This window comes from Sus scrofa, chromosome 9 (assembly GCF_054392235.1).
Source record: "Sus scrofa isolate SSC_HxYL_T2T_F1_AM1 chromosome 9, Sscrofa_HxYL_maternal_Yorkshire_Landrace_v2.0, whole genome shotgun sequence".
NCBI classification, from domain to species: domain Eukaryota; kingdom Metazoa; phylum Chordata; class Mammalia; order Artiodactyla; family Suidae; genus Sus; species Sus scrofa.
In genome coordinates, this window is record NC_139391.1 from 33,519,352 (window position 1) to 33,530,219 (window position 10,868).

Sequence of the window (10,868 nt, forward strand, 5' to 3'; positions counted from 1 at the left end):
TTATTTCCATGTCTTGGCTATTTTGAATAATGCTGTGATGAACATGGGAGGGCAGCTATCTCTTCAAGATACTGATTTCATTCCTCTGTATATACACCGAGAAGTCGAATCATATGGTAGCTCTATTTTTAATTTTTTGAGGAATCTTCATACTGTTTTCCATAGTGGCTACACAAACTTGCATTCCCATTAGCAGTGCACATCCTCACCAACCACTTATCTTTTGCCTTTTGGTGACATTCTTATTTTTAAGTCAGTTGGAATTTTTTTGCTACATGCAGCTAAAAGTAGTCTAACATCCATATTTCAATCCACTTCAATCAGAATTCAACTCCATTATTCCACCAATACTGATGTTGTAAAGAGCATCTAATGGCCCGCATGGTAAAGAGTCCAAAAGATAGTTTCCCTGATCCTCCATCTCTGCTCAGACTTTGAAGTTTAAACTTTTTATCAGATGTGCAAGTGTGCTCAAGGATATTCATTGTAGCATTGGGAATAAGAGGAAAAAGTTGAAAATAACCCACTGATGTATGAAATACTGAAAATAATCTACTAATGCACACAATTTTTATTTGCTTTGCTTATCATTATTTTTATTTCTATATGGTATATATTTTATAAATTATTATTTATATAATTATTTTTTAAAAATATATTTATTTTGATTATTTTTATTTTAAAGAATTATTTTCTGACGTATATATTTATTTAATCACTAATTTAGTGACCAATAGGCAACTGAATAAAGAAATTATATAATTATTTCATAGAACGCAGCCAGTGAAAGAATGAGGCAAATTCTACATGTGCTCATGGGGAGTTGCCAAGCTATAGTAAGTGAAAATAGAAAAGAGCAAAACAGTGTGAATTTACAAACTACCATTTTAACTTAAAATGATTATATTATTGTTTGTCTCTGTATAAACTAGTTTTGAAAAATTTCTGAGACTCTACTAGGTTGCCTCTCATTCTACTAGATGGTGATGATACAGGTGTGAGGGAAATTAACTTTTCATTAGATAATGGTTTTTGCCTTTTGAATTTGAGCTTCTGCTATGTAGTCCTTATCAAAAAGTTAAAACAAATTTAATTTTTAAAATAAAGAACTGTTCAATCTATGGCAAAATATTGTTATTTATCAGGGTTCCATCTTAAAATGTCCTATATGGTATGGCCTTCATATACTTATAGTTTTAAGTGAGGGGAGGTTTTAAATGCTGAAAAATATCACATATTTATATATTCTCTTTTTTTAAAAAAATTGAGATATAGTTGTCATATAGCATAGTATTAGGTTGAGGTATACAACATAATGATTTGCTCTGTGTATACATTGAATGACTACCCCAGGGAATTTAGGTTAACATTCATCACCACACATAATTACTGTATCTTCTCTTCTGAGTTCTAGACTCATTTACCTCATGGCCTTACTAGGAAATCTCTCAGACATTTTAAAAATTGACAAAATGGAGAAATTCTTCCTAATATCTGCCCTTTCCTCACAAAAATACTTCTCTTTAAGTTTTCCGCATTAGCTCTTATGCTCAAGGAAGCTATCTGGGAATTATTCTGGCCAATTCCCTTTCTCTTAAACACCATGTCTAACCCATCATAAAGTTCTGTTTATCTATCTGTCTATCTATCTATATCTAGTTTATCACCCACCTATCTATCTATCCATCTACCTATCTATTCCTGTCTCTGACTCCCCACTGTGACCACTGCAGTTCAAACCATCATCTCCTTACCTAATCTCCATGCCTTCCTTCAAAACTGTCTCTGATGCCATTCCCTCAAAACTTCTCAAACCACCCAGTCTGAAGTAAGATCCTCCTGTTGCTCTATCAAAGAAATCTATTTTTTTTTCCTTTTTAACTCTAAAATTACGGTTGCATATTCATGTTTGTCACTATTTACACATATCCTTTCTTGCTGGATTATCATCTCAATGAGGGCAGGGACTGTGCCCATTTTCTCAAGCTCTTCTGCCCACAACTTAGTAAAATATCTGGTACATGGAATATGATTAATAAATTGTTCACAAATAATATGTTACATTGTGAATGAGCTCTTACCATGTAGCAGATATGCTGCTGCACATATTACTTAGGGGCGATAAATCTGTTTTAGGAGAGGCATTTGCCCATGGACTTCGGGGCATGGACAGATGCAAAATGAGTACAGGAGGATCTTTTCATGTGTAAATAGGATGGATATGAGCACATTTGTTTGCTAGGGCAGGGAAAAGGGCTCCATTGAGGGAATAGATCAGTAAAAGTGAAAGATGAAGAACAGGTTTGATTTCCCTACCTGAAAAGTGAGATGTGTGAACTAGGTGACTTGCTATAACCTTAGGATTCTGCTTTACAACTTTCTTCAGAGCCTGCTTTGCAAGGTGACAACTCCCCTAGATCTTTCTCCTTAGGTATATCAAGAACACATAAGATGTCTGGGTGGGGAAATAAGCTTCCTGTTTGTAGGGCACCTGGAGAGGGCAAGTGATAGATTGCAGTCCTAGAGGAGCCCACTGTGAGGCCCCAGCTGTGGAGACCCTAATCCTGCCACCTCCATTGGTCAAACATCTCAGGCTGTCTACTGTTCAGTCCACGATGGGCCCATGATTGTGAGGATGACTCGCTCTTGAAATAAATAAACAAAACGATAAAATAACTGAAAAATTCTCTTTATTAAATAATAAGCAAATAGTCTATATACAGTTGCCTGTCTGCTGCATGAGTGCTTCCCCCTTCCTTGTGGAAGGCTACCCCATGTGTCCAAAGTACAAGCTCACAGCCCCTTTGAATGCCCTGTAATATGTGAAGCCAACTCAAAAGACAGACGTCATGCTCTCCGTCACTGCACACTCAGGAGAAAATGAGTCACAGAGACTCAGCTGAAGAGCTGTTAGCTTCATTTAAAATGTCCATGTTATGTCATCTAAGCATGTCTCCTAACAATTCAACCATTTGTTACTCTTCAAAACATGTGTCACTTTCTTTGCATTTGGGTCAAACTCGAACTGCGAAGATCCATTGAAGAAATAGAAAAACCCTGAAAATACAAACAGGAGAAATGTGAGGTTTTTTTTTTTTTTTTCCAAATAAATAAATTTGGCAACATACAAACTTCAGAATAATAGATAGCTAAAGACAGAAAGGGTTTATAGAGTTTTCCTGTGTGCCAGAAACTATGTTAGGCATTTTACATGACTTTTTTCATTATTTCTGCCATAATCCTACAAGGCAAGTATATCTAACTCCACTTGACAGATGAGCAAGTTGAGGTTTAGGCAAATTGAGATGCTTGCCCAAGGTCACTCAACAAGGAATGGATGGAGACAGCACCTCACTTTAGCTCTGTCTGCTGGCAAAGCCAGGCTCTGGGTTATTAGGTTATTCTGACTTGAAGTGGATAAGGTTCTCTGTTTCTTAGGAAACTGGTGACTTTATGCTTTTTCTTCCCCACACTTCTCCCATTTCCTCACACTGTAGCCTGAGGGGAACTTCTGGCTTCAGAGAAGCACCATAACTCTTGCGGAACACCAGATGATCCTTTACGGTTCTCAGCTTACGTCCTAATAAAGATCATCTATCACTCCACCCATCTATCCCCGAGGAGGAAAAAAAAATATTTTTTTTAAAACTTTGGGCTCATGGAAAGTTAAATATTGGCAACTGACTGACTGGTCAGGAAAGACAGAAAAATATCCCCGGGAATTAATAGTAGCAGTGGCATGGAATGAATTAGAAAGCCAGCTGGCCAGTGTTAAACTTGGCCACACTACTTGAGGGGATTTTTGTATAGCTTAAGGTAGGAAGTAGTCATATAATTGATACAAAATTGGTAAGTTGAAATTTAGGAAAGAGGGGAGGAAAAAGGTTAAAGAAAACCTGTTATTAAATATTTCGATTTTCCTCTTCACTCTGTTACTATTGAATTTTTCAAGTGCCCCACTGCCAACCAAATAAGTATCCTCTTACCAAATGCTTCAAAGACAGCATCCACTTTTGGTTCAACCCCTGGAAAGTCTTCCACTATTTGCTTGGGAAAACCTGGCTCCATGGATTGTCTCTTCTCATCAAATCTGCACCAAGTAAAAGAAAGAAAGCTCAGCATTGCATAGAGGTCATCTTAGCAAAATTCATAAATCATGTTAGGTTTAATGTATAATTCTAGCAAACTTTCTAAGTGCTGCAAATAAATGTCAGATATGTTTAGCACCACTGAAATGTGACTTTAATGGCATTGTAAACTTAGCTCTTAAAATTCTATCTCTACCTGAAACAGAGGCAACATCCTGATCTGGCAGATGCTCTTTATTACCATATTTCTTAGATCTGGACAGAAAGAACTTTAGTCGTCTTTCTATCATAAAGACATGAACATAAAGTGAATTGAATCGTTCATCTCAAATACAAATTTAAACTTCTCTATAATACTTGGTTCCTATATGTTGTCCCTACCCTGCACAGATTTCCTATGGCAGCCTCCTATCAAAAGGGATTGAGACTAGAAGCAAAGCACAATAAGTCCATTTTTGATTGTTAGCTGGACCTTGCCTGGTCTGTTCAGATGTCTCAGAGCCTGGGCAGATAGCCCAAGAACTAGCCTTTCTGTGAATCCCAGATTCTATCTATAAAGCTAAATTATTAATGCTCACCATCCTCTTAAACCGAGGTAATGAATGGATGAGGTTAAGGGAAGCCTTTGAGAATCACATAGCACAGTGGGAAGACAGAACAAATGCTCAGTGAGACAAGGCATGGACAATAAAACAAGGAGAAAGGAATGTTGTCCCTGTCACCTGAATTCTCAAGACTTCTTTCAAAAAAGAAAAGCCCAGTTGGGTTTGGGAGCTTAGCAGAGAAAGCTTCATTTGAAGCAGTGGAACCTGAGCCAGGATTCGAAGGATGGGTGGAATTTGGCAGATGGAGAAGGGAAGTCATTCCAGGCAGATGGGGCAACAGCACATGAGGCTCCAGCTTATTGTACATGGGACTCAGAACAGGAGAGCCCAAGAAACCCCTGTTATCAGGCACTTCTGTATTTGAAAGTAAGCACTTCCCCACAGTTGTCTAAAGCCCCACTGTCCCTAGTGCGAGGGATGCAGGGTAAAGAGTAAGGGAATTTCTTTAGAGAAAGGAAATAATTTCCCTAACTGGGCTCATACAAAGTCATCCCAATCAAATACCTCCAGTATTTGTCCTCTACGAAGAAGTATGTTTTCTTCGTCTCCTTATCAGAAATAGCTGCATCTATTTTCTTTACTGTTGAAGGAAAACCCAGGGTGTGGATACTTCTTGGGTAACCTGGTTGTACATCATTTCCTCTGATAGCCCAGAACTGAGTTCCTGTTTAAAAAAAAAATCATAATCACACTGAATGTATAGTTAAGCCTCTGGTTTTAGGACTACTTCTTAGAAGTTTTGATTTTCGTGGTAAAGAAGCCAGAATTTTATATTTAATCACTGGCTCAAAATAGACATTAAACAAACATTTACAAGTTGAATGAATGAACACAGGCCAATTGAGGGAATTTGCAACTCTGGGAAATTTCTATTCCTGGGTTTCTTTCACTGTCTGTCAATTATGAATAAAATAATACCAGTATCAGTTATTTCCTCATTACCTTAGAATAATAAAGTAGACAAAATTTGTCATTCATAGTAGACAAAATTAAGGTCTTATTCAATTTTCCTATGAGAGGCTTTATTTCAGCAAGTTAAATAAATTATTATGAAATAATTACCTTTAAAAATGAAAACAGTGTCTTTGCTAATAACTTCACATGCAGCATCTATACTTGAAGGAAGAGGTGGCCAAAATGAAGAGATCAAATGAAATTCAGGTTCAAGTCTCCTAAAGGATTTGCGCCAAAAATGTCTGAAATACATGTAAAAAGAAATGAAAACTTTAAAAAGTCTTCCAGCTTTTGGCCTGTTTTCTTCATTGTCCTGACTCATTCATCTTCTCCTATTCTCTCATCCTCCAAACTCGATGACAGACAGAAATCAGGAAGATTATAATTGTGAAAAAATTAAGACCTATTGCCAGAGCAATGTCTTTTGTGAAAGTTATCCTAGTTATCCTGCAATGCAATTTAATCAGCCAACTATAAGCTTTACATACCTATAATTCAAGCAAAAAAAAGTGTATATATTACACTATCATTTATATAGGTGAACATGTGTGGGTATATGTACTATGAAAGTGTATTTTTATGTATGCATGAAACAGTAAAGGATATTTAAGAGTTCATCATTGTAGATGATGAGAAATAAGGAACTAAGGGTCAGGGATGTGATGAAGACTTTCTCTTCATTTTCTTGTGCAGTTTAAATGTTTTATCATGCGCATATTTATCCGGCAGTGAGTAAATTCATTGATTAAATGTAATACCATCCTGGTGTCCTTTTTCATGGAAATAAAGATAAAATTCTTATTCTAAAGTTCTGTTGGCGACTTTTGAAAAGCAACTGTGACTTAAAACATTTGGGAATGATAATTACAGGATACAAATCAAATCATCCTAAGTCTTTGAAAATGATCTTGACAGTTTTAGGAAAATGTGGAAAGTGAAGCATCAGAATGACTTCAAGTTTAGAGCAAAATTTTTGGTTTTGAATGTTTAAAAAATCTCTATCAAGTGTTTGTCTGTTTTCTTTCCTAAGCATTGTATATCAAAAGAATATATAGGAAAATAGAGTTTTTTGGTCTGACCTGTCCTTAAAGAACAGGATTTCTCCCCTCAGAGTGCTGATTGCATCGAAGGACAAAGCAGGATCACATGTGGCCGGCGTCCCAGGTTCTGGAGGTGTAGATTCTGTGGGCTCAACGGGCTCAGGAGGGGAAGCTGGGGGAGGTCCTAAAGGGAACAGATGTGAGAATACAAATGTCAGAAGAAATGTGATGTTTCTGTCCATTTACATGCTTTCCAAACATTCTCAAAGTGCTTTTGAGTTAAACTGCAAATGCTTTATGCAGCATTTTAAAGCTTTCCTGAAGCCCAGGAAAGCTGAAATGTCTAATTTTTCTGGCATCACTCACCGTACAGGGACTGAATGCCATTCACATCATCTTGAGAAAGGCGGAACCGAGCCAGGTCTGTAAGTGGGTTGTAGACTGGGTACATCAAAGCGTTACTGTCAGTCGAGTGAAAGAGACCCAGGGAATGGCCAAGTTCATGGGCAGCAACAAGGAATAAATTGACCCCTATTTAAGAAATCATAAATAATAATTACTTATTCCTTAAATACATGTACATTACACAACTCAGCTGTATATTACGTTTATTTACTCTGGAAGGACACATAGCCTTTTTGTCAATTTTTTTGTTTAATTGATCAAATGGACTGATTAAGAAAAAGCCAAGGCTCATTCTTTTTTTTTGCTTTTCTTGCTTTTTAGGGCTGCACCCGATGCATATGGATGTTCCCAGGCTATGGGTCCAATTGGAGCTACAGCTGCAGGCCTACACCACAGCCACACAGCAACACAGGATCTGAGCCGAGTCAGAGACCTATACCACAGCTCAGGCAATGCCAGATCCCTGACCCACTGAGTAAGGCCAGGGATCAAACACACATCCTCATGGATTCTAATCAGGTACATTACCACTGAGCCACGACAGGAACTCCCTCAAGATTCATTCTTGATTTTCTTTTTTTCCTTTTTTCTTTTCTTTAATTAATTAATTAATTAATTTTGCTTATTAGAGCCACACCCATGGCATATGAAAGTTCCAAGGCTAGGGGTTGAATTGGAGCTGCAGCTATTGGCCTACACCGCAGCCACAGCAATGCCAGATTCCAGCTTCACCTGCGACCTACACCACAGCTCATGGCAATGCCGGATCCTTAACCCACTGAGCAAGGCCAAGGATCAAACCCACATCCTCCTGGATACACTTTGGGTTCGTTACTGTTGAGCTACAGTAGGAACTCCATCAAGGTTCATTCTTGAAATCAATCTTTGAGACTAAGTATCCAGCCATATCCAGTTACTCCCATCTCTAACCTTTTTTTGCTGATTCTTGACCCACTGGAAATACCTCATTTCTTCTGTACTCTTAGTTAATAAGAGTTCTCAGAATTAAAACAAAAATCAACATTAAAAGCATTCTGAGAGATGTATAACTAACCTGATGTATCCTTTGTCCATTGTTCATCATCATCAAAGTGAGCATCTCCATAAATCCCCGGCCCAGGTGCATAGGCATGAGCCAAAACTTTTCCAGGTCCGTCAAAAGGGCTGAAGTCTCCGTGTTCTAACAAAGAAAAAAAAAAATTATTGGAAAGATCAGTAGTTAGGATCTTTCTGGAAACTTTTCCAACCAAATGACACCAGATAAAATTTGGGTTTTTTTTTTTCTCTTGCCTGTTTCTATTTTTTTTTTTTTTTTTTTTTTTTTACCTCGAACTGCAAAAGTGATCATTATGTCAGCCTCTCCTTCAGAAATCTTGGAGAATGTAAGCGGAGTCACTTCCTCCCAGATTTTCAGAGCTTTCTCAATGGTAGAATCAATAACACTTCTTGGCAAATCCAGTGTATAATTGACAATCCTGTATGAAAAAAAATTGGAGATAATATTTCTCCTGTGATAGTAATTAATAAAATCTCAATATTATATCAACATCTCTTTCGACCCATTACCTGTAAGTGAGGTCATTTTTTCTCCACTTGGGCAGGCCAGGAAAGGTGCTGAAGTAACCAACATCAGGAACTCCACATCTGGGTTTATGCATCACCTCCAGAGTGTTAGAATCCAGCTTCCCCGTCACCTCCAACCCCAGGAACTTCTGCATTTCTTGTATTTTTTTAACAACCAGACTACTGTCCTTTCTTCTAACAACCTGTTTCACATCCTTTGTAAGGTTGTAGTAGTCTTCCAGGTATTTCTAATAGAATAAAAGTATAGGTTTTAAGTCATTCTAATGATATTTAGGCATTTATAGTAAATTTGTGTAGTTGCTCACTTAATCTATTTGAAGTATTCTTATAGTTTGCCAAGGTAAAAGTGAATGTCGTATTTGTTTAATTCATCAATTAAAGAAGCCTCCTCACTTTTATCTTTGTAACTAAATAATCTCTGTAGCTTAATTTAGTGCCAAAGCAATAAAAATTACACTGATTGGAAAATCGACGTTTCCAGGGAACTTAAAAGAGAAAAACAAAACAATCAAGCTTCTTTGAGCATAATTGTATATCTCAGTTACATTTATTCAATTTCTTCAGTTTTCACTTTATGCTTCTCACAAGGAGCTGGCTTAAGAAAAAGCTTTGGCAAATCCCTGTGTCTAAACTTGACACCAGCAATAAAAATATCTAGCCGAACTTATATTGAATTAAAATGCCTACAGAATTTCTGAAGCAAGATATACTCTCCCCTTGTTATTCATATGCCTCGAGCCTCACTAGTGTTGCTGGTAAGATGGTTTTGATCTTAGGAAAACACCTAATGTCTCTGGCCTTTATTTCTTCCTACATGAAAGGAGGATCCCAAATAGTGTGATATTGAGACCTTTTCCAAATCAACACTTTATAACTCATTGCCTTTGAACTTCCTGCACAGTAAGCTCAAACAGTTAATTCTGTGTGAGTTTTACGAACGGAAAGCAGAGATAGTTGCCCTACTTAGCCTTGTCAGGGAACAGGGGGCTGTCTCCCTTAATTACCTGAACAAAGTCCATGCTGTCGTCCTTGTCCACTGCAGCTCTGTCCACTGGATAACTTGAGCAAACTGCCACACATAGCAGCAGCAGAACTGGAAGCTTCCTCATTTCCACTGACTTTTTTCAGCTCTATGCAGTCTTAATGCCTTGCTCTCTGCCTGTCTTCTTCTAGGTCCACCCTCTGGAGTCCAGCTTTTATAGGGTAACAGTGTTTGTTTAGGTCACCCACAAATTGACTCATGAATGCTTTCATCTAAATGACAGCAGGACCATTTCCAAAAATCCCAAATCCAGAGTAGGATGATACAACCTCCTTTACTGATTTATCTCAGCCTCCCTAATTTTGCAAGTGAACACAGTGATTAATCTCCAGGAAATGCTTCCTGTCTTGGTAAGAAGAAACTTGGGGCTTTTTTTTTTTTTAATTCTGGGGAAAAAAGTAATTGGAATTTACTAGAGAGTTTATATTTGTGATTTTTAGGGAGAAGTAAGCTGACTTGGTAAGAAGAATTGTGCAGAATTTTAAATGCAGTTTTATTTTAAGAAGACTTATTGGAAATCCAATATAAGAAGATGTAAGCAAATGCAAAGCTGACATACATAGCTATGGTCTATACTACTGAATTCTGTGAAAATAGAAGAAATACTATCTAGAATAAGATTGGAAGGGAGATTCAGTTTTTGAGCCTTTGATTTGAAATACCTACCTTTGCTTTCTGAGTGGGTTTATTAGTCATTTGGGGGAGTTGCTCATGGGAAGGATGGGACCAAGATTGTGAGGAAAAAAAAGGATGCATATTTATTCTCCTTTTTTTTGGTCTTAATTCTGTACCCAATTTATTGATGGACCATGGACCTGTTACAACTACTTCATAAATACTTGAAAAGTTGAAATAAATTACTTTGTTCACTAGATTGAAATCCTCCTGCCTTTATCTTTTATTCTTTTCTTCTTTCTCAATCTCTTTCCTTCCTTGCTAAATTAAAATTAGTTGATACTGTAAAGCTTTACTTAAAAAAGTCACCCTTGGAGTTCCTGTTGTGGCTCAGTGGTTAATGAATCCGACTCAGAACCATGAGGTTGAGGGTTCGATCCCTGGCCTTGCTTAGTGAGTTAAGGATCTGGCATTGCAGTGAGCTGTGGTGTAGGTTGCAGACGTGGCTTGGATCCCGTGTTGCTATGGCTGTGGC

General features: G+C 37.5%; 1 protein-coding gene across 1 annotated transcript; it reads right to left on the reverse strand.

The window, feature by feature from the left end:
• Positions 1-2,806: 2,806 nt before the first annotated feature.
• On the reverse strand, positions 2,807-9,842 carry MMP3 (matrix metallopeptidase 3). Its single transcript, NM_001166308.1, is given in 10 exon segments — positions 2,807-3,057; positions 3,987-4,090; positions 5,198-5,357; positions 5,756-5,889; positions 6,727-6,871; positions 7,054-7,218; positions 8,147-8,272; positions 8,419-8,567; positions 8,659-8,903; positions 9,681-9,842. Coding segments are annotated over 10 exon segments (1,434 nt in total). The 5' UTR covers positions 9,786-9,842; the 3' UTR covers positions 2,807-2,956.
• Positions 9,843-10,868: the final 1,026 nt, after the last annotated feature.